Source organism: Acomys russatus, chromosome 25, assembly GCF_903995435.1.
Source record: "Acomys russatus chromosome 25, mAcoRus1.1, whole genome shotgun sequence".
NCBI classification, from domain to species: domain Eukaryota; kingdom Metazoa; phylum Chordata; class Mammalia; order Rodentia; family Muridae; genus Acomys; species Acomys russatus.
The window spans coordinates 32,653,834-32,670,705 of NC_067161.1; the positions used below are offsets into that span (position 1 = coordinate 32,653,834).

Here is a 16,872-nt window from a genome sequence, read left to right on the forward strand (position 1 = left end):
ATCACATCCCTCCTGTCCTCAGGGAGCTGAGGAAATGACTCAGTTATAGCACTTACCAGCCAGGTGTGGTAGTGCACCCCTGTAATCCCAGCACTCAGGGAGGCAGAGGCAGGCAGATCTCTGTGAGTTGGAGGCTAGCCTGGTCTACAAAGTGAGTCCAGGACAGCCAAGGATACACAGAGAAACACTGTCTCTGGAGAGGAAAAAAAAAAAAAAAAAAAAAAAAGCACTTACCAACTGAGTGTGACAACCAAGTGGGCAGGTGTGACTGTCAACACACAATTCCATGGAGGGTGGATACAGAGACCGCCCCCCCCCCCAGATTAAGCTGGCTAACAAGACTAGCCATATCCTCGAACTCTGGGTTTAATTGAAAGACCCTGACTCAGTAAATAAGGTGGAGCCAGCCTCACTTGGTCACCACAGTGTCTGTCAGGACAGGGAATCAGGGCTGTTGGGGGTTGTTTTACTTGGACTCACTTAAAAGACTCAAGAGGTGGAGGCACATGCCTTTAATCGCAGCACTTGGGAGGCAGGGGCAGGTGGATCTCTGAGTTGAAGGCCAGTTCATTTTATATAGCAGGCTCTAAAACAGACAGGGCTGCACAGTAAGACCTGTGTCTCAAAAAGAAAAAAAAGGGGGGGGGGGAGATTTCCACTTTCCCTGAGAACTGGGCCTCATTGGATTTGAATATCCACAGGGAGGTAAACCGTAGGCAAGCCCTCAGACAAGAGCCTGCTCTTCAGTTGGCCCTAGGCTCCCTGACACTTCCCTCATGTGGGCTGTGCATGATAGGAGCTGGCCCTTAATGAACAGCATGCTATGGTGACTGTGGTGTACAAACATGCCTGTGACCTGTGACAAGTTCTTAGACCCTTCATCTCGGGATGTGACAGAGATAGCTGCCATGTCACCTATGATGCTCTTCTTCCTCTCCTGCCTCAGGGTCCCCCAGGGCTCAAGGGAGAACAAGGTGACACAGTGGTAATTGACTATGACGGCAGAATCTTAGATGCCCTGAAGGTAAGAGTGTTCCTGCTGGGCCCTAGATGCACCTTTAAGTCCATTCCTGAGGGAGCAATGGCTCACTCTGTGTCTTGCCCATGTGACCAAGGATAGTTTAGCACAGCGATCTTGGCCTTCACCAGGCACCTAATGTGGAAATTGGTCCTGTGAAGAGGTCCATGCAGTGCTGAGAGACCTTCTGCGAATGTGACTCCAAAAAGCTCTGAGCTTCCCACAGGCCAAGGCAAAAAAAAAAAAAAAAAAAAAGCCCAACCCAACAGTGTCTCTAGGAGTTTCCCAGGCATCGCTGTCAAGAGAGCTAGGGCTTCTAATAATCACTGTGAGGACAAAAAGGACAAGCCTGGCCAAGGAGCCTCGGGACCCATGTGGTCTCTGGGCACCAATCCAGATGGAGATGGGTACGAGCTGCTCTTGGGTTCAAGGAGGAATATGGGGTGGGGTCAGGTAGTCACCAGAGACTAAAGTGGGCATTGGTGCCTGACCTTGCCCAAGCATCAATTCTAGTTACCTCCCACAGGCCTCTGAGAAGTACAAGCTGATGGTAACTACAGCCCACACTGGCCAGCATGGTGTGGTGTGGTGTGGTGTGGTCTGGTGTGGTGTGATACGGGCCTGAGATGCATGGTTATGCCCCAGGCTTATGGAACCATGTGGTAGCATCCTTATGAGTACAAGGAAGCAGGAGGTAGATGTGGGTACCAGATTGGGAAATGACTCAGTGTTATGGGCAATAGAAGCAACAGTTCGTTCTTGAGTATGAAGATGTCAAAAAAAAAAAAATCAAAACAAAACCAGTGTATTGGAGGTAGTCAGGTAGAGTTGTGTAAGGATGTGATCATTAGTATGGGGAGAGCTTGAGGCAGGGATCTCATCAGGGACAAGGGTGCTGCTGGGGTCTGGGCCTATAGAAGATAGGAAGGGAGAAGGAGATAAGCCCAGAGACACCACAGTGCAGACATCACCAAGAGGACCAGCTGGGAAGAGTAGATCTTGTGACAGGGTCAGAGGAGCTGGGGAAGGTGCAGCCTCTGAGTGAGGGCATGAGTCTGCTATCTGAGTGCATTGGCACAAAAGCTTCGTGATGAGGTCAGAGCTTCAGACCCTGTGGATACATCCTCTGCTGTGTGCCTGGGGAACTCGTGGGACAGAAGACAGCAGACAAGAGAGCCAGATGGTCAGAGAGTTCACAGGACCAGCAGAGCTGGCAGCACCAGGCCACTGTTCAGGCTGCATATCTGGGCTAGCTTGAATGCCAGAAAGAGACTTAATGCTTCTTTTGAGGCATGGGGTGGGGTTGGGGGCAGTACTGCCAAATCTTAAACGGGAGAGTGTTATTTTAAAACATTCATAAACCAGGCCTGGTAGTGCATGCCTTTAATCCCAGCACTCAGGAGGCAGAGGCAGGCAGATAGCTGTGAGTTCGAGGCCAGCCTGGTCTACAAAGTGAGTCTCGGACAGCCAAGGCTATACAGAGAAACCCTGTCTTGAAAAAAACATAGGTAGAGGAGAACCTCTCTGAGGGAAGAGGGATCTCCAGCCGTGGACACCAGTGTCTCCTCCAATGGCCAATGGCCTCTTACTGGCCTCTCTGTAGACTTGAATCCCAAACCAAGCTGCATGTCATAAAAGCTAATTTGACTGGATGGGAAGCAAGCTGCTACAGACCTTGGCTGGAGGTGGGAAGGCTTGGTGGGCAGAGGAGGGTCTTGTCTAACCTTAACTGACCTGATCTTTTGCATACAGGGTCCTCCTGGGCCACAGGGAGCTCCAGGGCCACCAGGGATCCCTGGAGCCAAGGTCAGTGTCGCTGTATTCAGGGGACCCCTAAGCACTCATCTCTAGGTCCTACTCCTCTCTCTCTGTCATATGTACCCCTAATTTCCTCCTGGTCTCCTAGCACAGCTTGTGGGGCTTAGAGAAAGGGGTCCTGTCCCTTCCTAAACAACTCACATCCCTTCTTTAGACCCTAGCTACCACTCTTGTGGTGACCCCTTGGGACATGCAGTGGCCCAGATGTAACAACCATTCTGTGGTATGTACCTGTCCATCACTCCTTGTCTCCAGACAGAGCTCCCAGATTGGACAGGGTCTGGTTCTGATGCTAGCATCCCTGGACACTGTGACCTAGAACAAGTCACTGGACTGACCCTCCTGTCCTCACCTCAAGGACCCCAGCTGGTAGTGACAGCTGCCAGCTGCAGCTGCCCTTCAGCTAAGCACACAGAGGGAGACAGTGGGTACCTTCCAGGAAGTCCCTCTGCAGGGACCTAACCCCAGGGGCTGTGAGCTCGCCAGGGAGACAGCAGTTCTCCCCTCACCCCCACCCCACACCTTGGGCCATTAAACCACTGGCTGTTGGGGAAGACACGGTTCCTTTTGTCATCTGTTTCCTTTCAGGGTGAACTTGGATTGCCTGGTGCCCCAGGGATCGATGGAGAGAAGGTCTCACCCTTTTATTTCTATGTCAATGTTGTACTGGGGTGTGTGTGTGTATGTGTGTGTGTGTGTGTTTGTATGCATGGGTATATGCATGGGTATCTGTGCATGAGTATATGTGTGCATATGTATGTGTGTGCATGTGTGAGTGTGTGCATGTGTGGGTGGGTGTTTGTGTGTGTGCATATGTGTGCATGTATATGTGAGTGTATGTGTGCATATGTATGTGAGTGTGTGTGTGCATGTGTATGTGAGTGTGTGTGCATGTGTGAGTGTGTGTGCATTTGTGTGTGTGTGTGTGTGTGCATATGTGTTCCTACCTAGACATAAGTAAGCAACTCTATAAAGATACATTCTATCCAGGAATGTATGTTTACTGCTGGGTCCCTAGTAGGAGGCCGGTACATCTTGCACATGTCATAATTGGTTGCATGAAGGAATGCTGTCACTCAAATTTCCTGACACATGAGCACAGAGCTGGAGGCATAGCTCAGCAATGGAGCACTTGCCCAGCATGCATGAGGCCATGAGTTCAAGCCCCAGCACCACAGGATGGATAGATGGATAGATAGATAGATAGATAGATAGATAGATAGATAGATGGGACAGAAAAGATGGCAGTCCTTGCTGTTCTTGCAAAGGACCAGAGTTTGGTTCCTAGCATCCACTTGGAGGCTCATAATCGTCCATAACTCCAGTCCGTGGCTTCTGCAGGCACTTAACTCATGTGGTACACAGACATACATGCAGACAAAACATCCATACACATAAAATAGGAATAAATGAAATGTTTTAATTAAAAATTTAAAAAGCTATCCTCATGAGTGTCCCAAAAGGAGCACCTCAGCCTTCACAAGCTACCCCAAGCATGCAGGGAAGCAGAGGTGGGGTGTCCCCATAGCTACCCTGCTGCATTCAGCCAGTGTTCCCTGCTACCTGGCCTGGAGGTAGAGGAGACTCACAAGCAAAAAGTGGAATGTAAGGTTATGTATGCTGGCGCACACACCTGTAATCCCAGCACTGTGAAAGTGGAGGTAGAAAAGTCAGGACTTCAAGGTTATCCTTGGCTACATAGCCAGAGAGAGAGAAGCAGGGGGGTGAGAAGGTGAATGAATGAATGAATGAATGAATGAATGAATGAACGAACAAGGTGTGGTATACAGTCAGACCACGTAAGCTTAAGGGCCCACAAGGGTTGGGTAGAAGAGAATGCCCATAAGTCTCCATTGATTCCTTTTCCTGGTGGCTTTCAGGGTCCCAAAGGACCGAAAGGAGACCCAGGAGAACCTGGGCCAGCTGGGCCCAAAGGGGAAACAGGCGAGATGGGCCTGTCAGGCCTTCCGGTAGGTGGCTGGACAGGGCCCCACCCTCTAGACTTGCTGATGGTGGCAGGGTGAGGGGGTCCTCATAGGAATGCCCAGTCTCCCAAGGTCTCGGTTTCCTCGGGTTATGCTAACATGGCATAACAATGTTCCAGTCCCAGTGACAGACCGAACTGGTCAGGACCAAGAATAGCCCCCGGCATAAACACCTGCCACTGTCATGAGCTTTTCTCTCTTGCTCCTGGGGCCTCATTAGGGAAGCTGTGGGGTGGAGACATTTCCCATATCAACCGAGACAGCTTTTACCACGTTAGCTCTCAAAGCAGGCGCGACATACAAGTCATGTGTGCCTAGACGTGCAAGGTGAATACATATTGGATGTATATGTTTACTGTCTTGGGAAGTAAAAGTATTTTGCTGGCTGGGGGAAAAATTATAAGAAAAGCTGCAGGGTGCTAAATAGCCTTTAGGGTCCCATCACCTCACAGCCCATGCGCAGCCCTGAGAAGGTGGCCCTGGGATTTGAACCTTCAGCCTCTGCATCACAGAACAGTTTATCTATGCCATTGGCATAGTTCCCTATGTGGGTCATGTAATTTGGGGGAAACTGCCTTAAACAGAAGAGGCCGACTCATCACTGCTGGGGGTGGGGGTGGGGACAGCAGAGCTTGGTGGGAGGGAGGTGACCTTAGGATGAACAAGAGGAGCTCACAGGCCACTCTGCCCACAGGGTGCTGATGGTCCCAAGGGAGAGAAGGGAGAGTCAGCATCTGACCCCCTACAGGAGAACCTGGTAAGGGGAAACAGACTGAGGCCTCTCCTACACCCAGCCCAAACCTGGTGGGAGCCCTGAGCCTTGGCCTGACACGATACAGGGCAGTGGGAAAGTCTCAAACTGTGTCCTCCACTTGACTTCCTGCCGAGACCCAAAAAGCCAAGGGTCCTCAAACAAGTTGTGCCCTTCTGGGAGCAGAAAGGAGCCTTGTCCAGGGGCTCAGGGTGTGGCACCAGGAGTGCCTGACAGTATGTGGGGAGCTCCAGAGGGCAAGCCGATGAGGATAACTAACCCGTTTCTCACCCTGCCTAGGCCCAGATCATAGTGGAGCCAGGGCCCCCGGGTCCTCCTGGCCCCCCGGGCCCCATGGTAAGGACAGTTGAACCCACAGCAGCTGGGATACCAAATGGGGAGTGAACCTGCATGAGGGGGGGAGGAAAGGTTTCTCCCATGGGGGAGTGGGGCACATCAGGTCAAGGGGGCAGAGCTCTGGTCAGTGCCACAGGAGCCAGTGACTAGCCTGATTCAAGAAGGTCTCAGCCTTCAAGTTTTCTCTCAGCCACACAGCCCTACTGATCTGCTCTCTCCTTCCCCAGGGCCTTCAGGGGATCCAGGGTCCTAAGGTGAGTGTAGACACACCCTGATCATTCAGAAAGTTTTACTAATGGACAGAGTGAGACCGCTGCTCAGCCCATACATTCCCAGTCCCCTAGACAAGGTCCCCAGAGCAGGCCCATCCCATGTTTGAGGCTCTGTCCTTTCCTTCTCGCTCTGCCTAGTTAACCCGCTGTCTCCCACTACCTCAGCCTCCTTGCCCATTTGCCCACCTTCCTCCTCTACTCCTCATTCGGTGTCCCCTCCCCAGCTCCTGCCCATGCACATCTGCATCTTGACTGTCCACCACCTAGACTTGAAGTCTTGGGTTTGATAAGCTTTTTTTTTTAAGATTTATTTATTCTTTTTTTTTTTTTAAGATTTATTTGTTTATTTATTATGTATACAATGCTCTGCCTGCATGTATGCCTGCAGGCCAGAAGAGGGCAGCAGATCACATAGATGGTTTTGAGCTACCATATGGTTGCTGGGAATTGAACTCTGGGTCCTCTGGAAGAGCAGTCAGTGCTCTTAACCTCTAAGCCATCTCTCCAGCCCCCTGTTCTTTTTTTTTTTTTTTTTTTTTTTTTTTAAGATTTATTTATTTATTTATGTATACAGTATTCTGCCTGCATATCTACCTGAACACCAGAAGAGAGCACCAGATCTCATTATAGATGGTTGTGAGCCACCATGTGGTTGCTAGGAATTGAACTCAGGACCTTTGGAAGAGCAGCCAGTGCTCTTAACCTCTGAGCCATCTCTCCAGCCCTTATTCTCATCTCTTAAAGCAAGACCTCAAGTACCTTGTGCCGTGTGCCTGCTCCAAGAGGAGCAAACACAGAGTGGAAGGGTAGCCCTCCTCGCCTCTTATCATACAGGATCCAGCCTCTCCCTCCCCAGCTCAGAGGCCCTGTCAGGGACTCTTGAGTCACAGCACCCTGACCTGGCGTGGTGGCCAAGCACTGCTTCTGATTCTATTTTGTCCCAAACGTTAACACATTATTGTTTGAAGAGACATCTGCTGCCAGTCCTGGTCCTTCAGGAAGCTGGTGGTGGTCAGGCAAAGTGCTTCTGTAGCTTGATGGTGACATTGCCATCAGGGGGGCCTGTGTGTGGAGGAAGGGAAAATGTACACACGTGCAATGCGTGCTATCATTTTTTCCCATGGAGCAAGCTGGGACCAGGAGTCTGGCGTCCATCTCTCTCCCGCCTGCCATGCACACCTCAGTCTTCACACAGACCCAAGCTTTCCTGTCCTGCCTGTCCCACCCCTTTTCCCTGACTGGTTTTCCCTCTTCCCTTCCAGGGTCTGGATGGAGCCAAGGGAGAGAAAGGTGCATCGGGTGAGAGAGGCCCTCACGGCCTGCCTGTGAGTGTCAGGAGCTTTGTTTGTCCTAGAGATGTTCTATCCTATGCCCACCGTGCCTGCTGACTCTCTCCTTTTCCACCCAGGGACCAGTTGGCCCACCGGGCCTTATTGGGCTGCCAGGAACCAAAGGAGAGAAGGTAACCACCTTACCTGGGGGGCCCTGCTCACTGTGACCACATATCCATCATGCCACTCAGCTTTTGGGGATCATCCCTTGGACCCTGCTGAACCCCTGCACCCCATGGGACTAGTACTGTCTCGCTGTGACACCATCCTGCCCTGCCCCTTGTCAGTTACCAGCCACTCGGCTGAACTCCCAGCATGGGAGTGTCTAACACTCTGTCTCCACTCCCTCATGCCTTCTGTGTCTCTTCTCAGGGCAGACCCGGGGAGCCAGGACTTGATGTAAGTTTCCTGCGATTCACTGTGAGTGCCCGGGCCCTCCTGTGTGTGTCTTCTGCTCTCGTGTTGTGTTGCCCATACACATAGCCACCTGGTTAGCCCAGGTTAGCCCAGGTTGGTCTATCCCATCCCATCCTTGAGGCTGCTGCTGACTGGTTCCCTGTGTCCTCATCACAGAGTCCAGTGACATCCACTAGGGTACTCTGGAGATGTATGATAGGTTGACAAGACAGAGGCAGTGAAAAATCGATGAACTTGAGGGATGAGTAGAGAATGGATCCATTAGCACTAACAGTAGAGGATAGACAGAGAGACAGATGGATAATGAATGATGGCTGAAGACAGAGAGACAGATGGACAGTGGATGATGCACAATGGATAGATGGATGAAAGATGAGAATGACGAAGAGATGGTGGGGAATGGATTAGTGGATGAATGGATGGATGGTGGATGGATGGATGATGGATGGATGGATGGATGGTGGATGGATGGTGGATGGTGGATGGATAGATGGTGGATGGATGGATGGTGGATGGATGGATGGTGGATGGATGGTGGATGGATGGATGATGGATGGATGGATGGTGGATGGATGGATGGTGGATGGATAGATGGTGGATGGATGGATGGTGGATGGTGGATGGATGGTGGATGGTGGATGGATAGATGGTGGATGGATGGATGGTGGATGGATGGATGGTGGATGGGTGGTGGATGGATGGATGGTGGATGGATGGATGGATGGTGGGTGGATGACACAATACTAAAAGGGAGGGTGAGGAGAGCAGTAAGGAGGCTGCTGCAGTGCATTTGTAACCAGCAATGAGACCTTGGTTAGGGCGGTATTGTAAGGAGACAAGAGGAAGCATTAGCTTGATGTTGATTGCATCAAGCCTCCTTTGAAACGCTACATAAATTTAAAAAAAAACAACAGTTCAAACTTGCTTAAAGTGACTCACAACGGAGAAGTCTAGATTAACCACCTGTACTCAGGGCTCAGCCATGTCAATGCCACCCAGCCTTCTCCTTCTGTGACCTTTGCCTTCCCACTGTGGCACTCACCAGAGAACTGATTCCAGCTAGTCCTATCCAGACAAGCAGCTTCCTGGACCAAAGTCAGCAGGAAGAGTGCCCCCTCTAGTGGTGCAGGGCAAGTCTCTATGGTTCTCCTTAGTCAACCCTGGGCCATCATGGTGTTACAGGAGTGCAGCTTCCTGTCTGGCCAGGCTTGGCCCCCTGTCGCCGGGAGCTGGAGTGGTCAGTGAGAAGGGAAGAAGGGTCTAGAGAGGTCACAAGGCAGAGGAGAGGAACGGGACTGGATGAGGGCCGCTTGTCCTCCAGACTGTAAGGAAAGTGGTCCTTGATGAGGAAACATGGACCAGCCAGGCCCCTGACTTGGAGGGTCACCTCCCATTGATAAGACAGAACTGGAAAGTAACCGTGCTGAACCCCATTGAGGTTCTGGACCCAAGGAGGCTAATGGGGTAAAGCTAAAGAGATTCTCTGTGGCTGCGGGGTAGCCTCAGCTGCCTCCAAGAAAGGCTGGAGCTCAGTGTGACATCTCAAAGCCCCACCATTTTCTCTGTCTAGCAAGCCCCAGCCCTCTCCACCCAGCTGGATGGCAGCCTTGCTCAGGAGCTTCCCGTGGCGCCCACCCCTTGTGGAAACAACCTATGCCCCATTGCCCTACCAAGTCTGTCTCATAAGTTTGTGTCTGAGCAAGAGTCTCATCCGCGCTCCATAGCCTGAGGGATGATTGGAAGGGATGGATGGATGGATGCTTGGATGGACAGATACATGCTTAGATGGACGGATGCATGCTTAGACGGACGGATGCATGCTTAGATGGATGGATGCGTGCTTGGATGGATAGATGGATGTTACCAGGAGATGTAAGGGAGGAAACACCCCAAATCCATTTCTGTCCCAGCCCCCAGCCTGCAGCCTGGTCCCTACTGCATGCTTGGTCCTTAGGTAGGATAGATGGAGATTAGATTAAGAGGTGAATGTGGAGGCTGGGTGTGGTGGCACACGCCTTTAATCCCAGCACTCAGGAGGCAGAGGCAAGCAGATCGCTGTGAGTTCGAGGCCAGCCTGGTCTACAAAGTAAGTCCAGAACAGCCAAGGCTACACAGAGAAACCTTGTCTCCAAAACAAAACAAAACAAAACAAGAGGTGACTGGAAGAAACTGATTCAAGGGCAGAGAGCACAAGGCACCCTCTTTCAGTCTGTTAAAGATAGCCACATGACTTCCATGGATTTCCTTTGTCCCAGCCAAGCCTGGGCCAGTACCAGTTGTGTCCAGCTGTGACAGGGGAAAAAGCCCCTTTCCAGCAGCTCATCCTACCTGAGGATTTCTAGCCAGGAACAGAGTTGAGGCCCTAAATGTACTCTTTTCCCTGTGCTCATCTGGTACCCAGAATGCACATAGGCTGCCAACCAGAGACTGGCAGCTTGTGCCACTGTTATGTGTGGACAAAGGAGGAGGATGGATGAGAGAGCGGCAGAGGCCTCAGGCCGTGGAGAAGTGGGCTCGGCCCTCATTTCAGGTTTAACCTTTCATCCATCTGGCAGGGTTTCCCAGGACCCAGGGGAGAAAAGGGCGACCGGAGTGAACGTGGAGAGAAGGTGAGGGTGAGGGAGATGGGAGATGGGCCAAGCATGTGGGGGAAGAGGAGGCTGGGTCTAAAGCTGCGTGTTCTGGGGACTGCTGGAGCCTGGGGCGTCTCACTGAGAGGCGGTGGAGGGGTCCCAAGCCTGACAACCATAGCCACCCTGTCATCTCCTTCTTATGCAGGGGGAGCGAGGGGTTCCTGGCCGGAAAGGAGTGAAGGGTCAGAAGGGGGAGCCAGGCCCACCAGGCCTTGACCAGCCATGCCCTGTGGTAGGTGTCTCAGCAGGATGGAGTTCCGCCCAGCCACGGTGCTGCTGTAGCACCACAGCTGCTTGTGCTGTGCTCCCATCAGCGTGGCTGAAACGTGCAGCCATCTATAGCAATGGAGGCCTGGCCAGGAAGCGTTTACCACTCCTGGTTGCTGTCTTCTATTTACTCAGCCTCACAGTAGAACTGACTTGAGTGTTAACCCATCGTGGGCTAACCTGGGGTAGGGATAGAGAGGATCAAGGTAGAACTGACTTGAGTGGTAACCCATCGTGGGCTAACCTCGGGTAGGGATAGAGAGGATCAAGGTAGAACTGACTTGAGTGGTAACCCATCATGGGCTAAACCTGGAGTAGGGATAGAGAGGGTCAAGGGCAGGAACAGAAATGGTTTTTTTTTTCCAGAGTCATCAGTAATTTTGGGGTGCCCTGGGAAGGGGCTAGGGGCTGGGAAACCTAGCAGACAGAAGACTTGGTGAGGACAAAGTCAGTAGGTGTGCAGCCCCTCTCCCTCACCCTGACCATGGCTACGTAAGCCCTTAGTGGGGTCTGGCTTCCTCTGGACTTTGTGAGGCCAGGCTGGACTGTGAGGTGGGACTCCTTCAGTCACTGGGAAAGTCAGGCCACCCTGTCCCCTAGGTCTCTCCTCCTGTACCTTTCATCACGTTATCTTCTCCCTCACCCCAACCCACCCAGCTGATAGCCCAGCCTCTTCCCCAGTCCTGTCAGTAAACACGCAGGTCCTTCCTTTTCTGTTGCCCGCTTATCTGCCTCACTTCCTGCTGGTACCAGCTCTTGATAACCCACTGGGCTGGGAGTGAAGCTCCCACAATTCAGTTCCTGTTTCCTAGAAAGCTGGAGGGTTACATATTGGAATCTATAAGTGGTGCACAGAAAGGACAGGCAAATGAAACAGCTAGGTCTCCACACTAAACCGTCCAGACGTTCACACCCAAGGACCCTCATCAGGGCTTTGGGAAGCAGGCAGACTGACTAAGAATCTGCTCAGTCCCCTGGCCTCCAGTGAGTTCCTTCAACCCTCTGTGCCTTCCTCTCCTCCTTCCAAGTGGGTTTGAGATGTTACTGGGGGGAGGGGGAGCCTGTATTCCAGCAATTGGGAGCTTACGGCAGGAGGATGGAAAGTTTGAGGCCTCTGCTGCACAGAGACTCCGTGTCAAGCACAGACAGCCAGGGCTGAGGACATGGCTCAAACAGTAAAGCACTTGCCTTGCAAGTGTGAAATCCTGAGCTCAGATTCCCAGAACCCATGAGGAAAGCTAAGCACAGTGGTGTGTGCTGGGGAGGCGGAGACAGGCAGATCTCTGGAGCCCACTGGCCAGCCAGCATAGCCTACTTGGCAAAGTTCCAGGCCAATGGACACCTGTCCCAAACAAAAGATAGAAGGCGCCTGAGGGCCTGACCTCCACACTCATGTGCACACATGGTGCGCGCGCGCATGCACGCACGCACACACACACACACACACACACACACACACACACACACACACACACACACGACAGCTGAGAGGATGAAGAAGCCTCGCCCTGCTTCCACAGAGCCTGGACCCAGACTTCCTCCAAGTGAGTAAGCCTTTGTCTTCAACACAGGAACATCCTCGATGTGGACGCAAGCGAGGGGCACCGGGCTCCCCGGGCCTTGCGAAGGGCACTGGGCCCTGCCCTGTGGTACGCAGTGTGGCCGCTGTGTGCTGTGTGTGCAATGCTGAGCCTTCTGGGCTGCTGGCTCTGCTCCTTCTCTTCTTCATTTCTGCCTTCTGGTGCATTCTACCCCTCTTCTCCTCTCCCCATCTTCTGGTCCCCAAACCTTGCCTCAGCATGTACTCGGAGGGGGCACAGGGAGGGTGTCCCATGCATTTGCCCTATACCCATGCTTTGGAACAGAGTGGAGTGTTCATGCCTCAGGGGCCCCCAGGGACTTTACATTTCCTTCACTTACAGCTGTCCAGGCCACCAGAGGAAGCCCACACCTGCTCATGTCTAAAGGTTGGGTAGGCATTGTTGGGGTCTCAAGACAACCCCATCTCCAGTGCCCAGGGTTCACCCTGATGACACCACCTCCCTCCCAGATCCAATCAAAGTGGCCGGAAAAAGCTGGGGAGATGCCACCTCCTTCACTGTCACTCTCTCGGAGGCATTCCTACCCAAAGCCTGAAAGCTCTCAGGGCCCCCTGGATGATGTCACTTCTGGCAGGCAGGAAGCCATGTTACCCCTTTCATAGGACCAGGCCCTCATCTGGCTGGCAAATGTCTGGCACAGTGCCCATTTCATCAGAGTGTCCTATTTCTGCCCACTATTCTCCTCAAAGCACCAGGAGAGGACAGGACAAGTATAATGAGGGGACATTATGTCCTCAGATAAACAAAGGAGACACCCAGCCCTGCCTTAGTGGAGTCTAGTGGCTTCAAGAAAACACTCCTTGGCTGTATCTCTCTAAAGTCCCAGGAAGGAGGGGGCATATTAAGAAGCCATCAGCTTCCTGTCCCTGTCACTTAAACCTTCTTCTTTTCCAGGGTCCTGACGGGCTGCCTGTGCCTGGCTGCTGGCATAAGGTACCTTACAGAAAAGGGTCTCAAGGGTGGGCCTGGAGGAGTTGGGATGGGAAAGTTAGATGGACAGAGAGGACACGTAGGGGACCAGGCACCGTCACACAGAGCTTTGAGTCTCTGTCCCACTGTCCCACACAGTGACAGAAGAGTCAGGTTTCCCAACGATGTTTGTGGTCACATGGCCAAGGCTTGGAGTTTAGTCCTGGCTGATGTGTGTCATCTGCCCTACTGGTCGTCTAGGTCTTGGTTGGCATTTGGCCATGCCAGTTCCAAGCCATTAGGGAGCCTCCTGGGACTTATCCCAACTGCCCCCACTGAAAGGGGCCTAGAAGGAAAAGTGGGGCTACACTTGTTCCTGAAGAAACTGGCAGGGTAGGGGTAACTGATGAGGACCCCAGGGCCTCTCCAGGCCCCTCTGTCACCTTCCATTTCTTTCTCCTTTTCCAGTGATCCGCAGACATGGCTCCCAACCTGTACAGATCTGTTTGGATGTTTTTAACTTGTGTAAAAACGAAACAGTAATATATTGATCTTCTTTATGGGATGCGCCAACTGCGGCCTCATAACATTTGCAAGTGTGCCAACCAGCCCTGGGCAATCCGCACAGGAAGCCAGCAGGAAAGCAGACAGGCCGCTCTGGGAAAATGTGTACTTGAGGGTCCTGGCGGGGCCTAACTTTCCCAGAGAAGACGACGAAGGTGAGAGTGCCTGGCTCAGGTGAGGCTGGACAGACTCCAGGTTGGGCCTGCAATCACCCGATTAGCAGAGACAACAACTGCTCCCTGAAGCCACCCTGCCCTGAATTCTCACTGTCCAACAAGATGCCCTTGGACAACTGCTGTACCCGCTGACTCGGGACCCTGCCAAAGGCAGCTGCACTGGGACCCTGTGTTCAACAGGGCAGGGGAAGATTTCTAGAGGCCAGCCCTTGGAAAGAACCCCAAGAGAGCCTTTCTCCAGCCAAGCTCAGCCTTCCAGAAGCCACGCTGTCACAGGAGCTTGTATCCTCCGGCCCTGGGAAAGGGCAGGGCTCTGTGAACACCTCAGTGTGGAGCCAGCTGCAGGCAGCCCAGCGACCCCTGACTGTATGGTAAAGAGACCCATACACACTAGTTGCTACTTCCAATCTCCTCACTGCCTCACCCAGAGCAGGAACAGAAAGGGGCTTTGTCAGCCCTGAGGAGACAAGCCTTCTGTTCAGAACTTGGGTCTCACTGGCCCCAAGTCTCCTCTGGTCAGCCTGACAGAAACAGGCCTCCTAGTGAATGGTACAGACGCCATGACCCCAAAGGCTGGTCCCCAACAGGCTGAACAACACAGGTGTGGCAGAAACCCCTGCTGTCTGTGGAGAGGCTTCCCCACTCCTAACAAAGGTTTCTAGCTCCTCGATCCATCCATGGCCTCACATCCATCCCCGTTTAAAGGCGCTGTGAGTAATAAACCACACAATGTGTGTCTGGGTGTGCCTGTCCTTGCAGACTTCCCGGGTCACCTCTGGCTGAGTTTCATTCTGATGGCTCCTGGATGAAGGGTTTTTCCTGGGGTGTGAAGCCTTGCCAGAAACTAGAAGATATATTCAGGGTTAGGAGATAGGCTCATGTCCTAGACCTACACATGTCACCAGAATCCTAGGACCAGTTGTGTCACTAAGCCTTCTGTTATGCTTAGCAAAGACACCCCAAACCTGTTGCCTCAGAATGTTCATTCTCTCAGTTCTAAAGATCAAGATGCTATGGGGCTGGGGAGATGGCTCAGCGGTCAAGAGCACTGGCTGCTCTCCCAAAGGTCCTGAGTTCAATCCCCCAGCAACCACATGGTGACTCACAACCATCTATAATCAGATCTGGTGCTCTCTTCTGGCCTGCAGGCACACATTTAGGAAGAGTATTGTATACATAGTAAATAAATACATCTTTAAAACAACAACAGAAGATCCAGGGGCTCCCCTGCATGGTGCCTGTCAGCTGGGATCTCAATGGCATGACACCTACCTACCTAGGACCCTTGTGCATGGCCTGGGCTTCCTCACAGCATGCCAGCAGGACTCCTAGAAAGCTGCGTCACCTTGTGTGACCAAGACTCCAAAGTCATATGCTGCCACTTGCCGCGAGTCAGAGACTCATCCAGTTGACGTGGAAGCAGACAGACTCGCCTCTCAATGAGGGAAGTGTCAATGTCATATGAGAAAATATAGGAGAGTAGATCTTCCAGAAACAAACAAACAAACAAACAAACCCAGCTCTCATGTAGCCCAGGCTAGCCTCACTATGTAGTGAGGATGACCTTAAATTTCTGACCCTCCAGTCTCTACTCCTGAGTGCTGGAATTACAGGTGTGCGCCACGGTGCCTGCTTTATACAGTGCTGCGGTTTGAACTTAAGGCTTTATGCATGCTAGGCAGGCACTTTACCAACTAAGCTACATTCTTAGCCCTGTTACAGCATCTTACCTAGTCCCTCCTGCCACTCATCTGTAGCATGAGACAATAATGCTCAAAAAATTCTGATGTGGTTCAGTAAGATTCAGTTTTGTGGAACACACACACAGAGAGGCTAGGACAGGTCAGACACCCCAAAGTACCTATAGCTGGCTGTCCTCACTATCAGCTCTGAGACCAAGTGGTGACCACAGTCCTGAAGAGTGGGTCCATGTCTCCCCTCTGCTTGTCCTGAGAACACCCTAAAGAGAGATGCCCAGCGAATGTACCCATTATCACAGAAGACAAAACCAAGCTCTTTCTGTGTGTATAGAAAAAAAAGCAGGAGGCTGCGATAACAGCATCTTGGGCCCCCTTCCTCCAAAGGCTGGGGTCTAAGGAGAGCCACACTCTCTAGATTGTACGTGTGGATTCCTTGCTAAACAGAGGCCCAGCCACACACAAGTTATGTCAAGTCCCTACCTCTGTCCCCTTGAGGAGCTAGCAATAGGTAGTCAGCCACCATCTCTGCCACTTGACTGGGCCAACTGGGAAACCAGAAATAAGAAAAAGAAGATGGATGTAGTGGACCAAGATGGCTATGGTGGCTCACTGGTGTCAGTGCCTGCTTTGGAGATGCAGCATAACCTCCTGAGCCCACCGCACTCTACAGTTAGCAAATCACTCCTCCCTTCACCCAAGAACATCATCACTTGTTTCCCCTCATCAGTCCTGTGAAGAAGGAGACAGCGGTGGTAGGTGTTACTATGTCTGTTTTACATATAGGAAATCTAAGGCTCAGAGTGGGTTAGCCATCTACTCAGGGATGCACAGCCAGGCTCGAGTGACAGGCTTGGGACTGGACCGATACTCTTGGAGGTCACCTAATTTGTCTTCAGAATTGTTGGGCAGCACATGGAATCTGCTGGTCAGTCCCCTGACAATGGGTGGAGAGCAAGTTGAGCTTTGTAGAGGTCCAAGTCACGTGATCTCCCTTTCGCCTCAAGGACGGAGAGGCCTCGGTTCTCCCTGCCAAGCAGGGGCAGTTCTCGCTAAGTCATATCTTAGAGGAGTCT

At 52.1% G+C, this 16,872-nt stretch overlaps 1 protein-coding gene across 1 annotated transcript in view; it reads left to right on the forward strand.

Annotated features, from left to right (window-relative positions):
* Positions 1-14,604, forward strand: part of Col23a1 (collagen type XXIII alpha 1 chain) — a 287,380-nt gene extending 272,776 nt beyond the window's left edge. The window contains exons 16-29 of the mRNA XM_051167672.1: positions 947-1,024; positions 2,771-2,824; positions 3,425-3,469; positions 4,717-4,806; positions 5,516-5,578; positions 5,873-5,929; positions 6,157-6,183; positions 7,464-7,526; positions 7,610-7,663; positions 7,905-7,931; positions 10,505-10,558; positions 10,728-10,814; positions 13,345-13,383; positions 13,828-14,604. Coding sequence (XP_051023629.1) covers positions 947-1,024; positions 2,771-2,824; positions 3,425-3,469; positions 4,717-4,806; positions 5,516-5,578; positions 5,873-5,929; positions 6,157-6,183; positions 7,464-7,526; positions 7,610-7,663; positions 7,905-7,931; positions 10,505-10,558; positions 10,728-10,814; positions 13,345-13,383; positions 13,828-13,830 — 741 coding nt within the window. The 3' untranslated portion in view covers positions 13,831-14,604. The remainder of the gene's footprint in view (positions 1-946; positions 1,025-2,770; positions 2,825-3,424; positions 3,470-4,716; positions 4,807-5,515; positions 5,579-5,872; positions 5,930-6,156; positions 6,184-7,463; positions 7,527-7,609; positions 7,664-7,904; positions 7,932-10,504; positions 10,559-10,727; positions 10,815-13,344; positions 13,384-13,827) is intronic.
* The last annotated feature ends 2,268 nt before the right edge of the window (positions 14,605-16,872 follow it).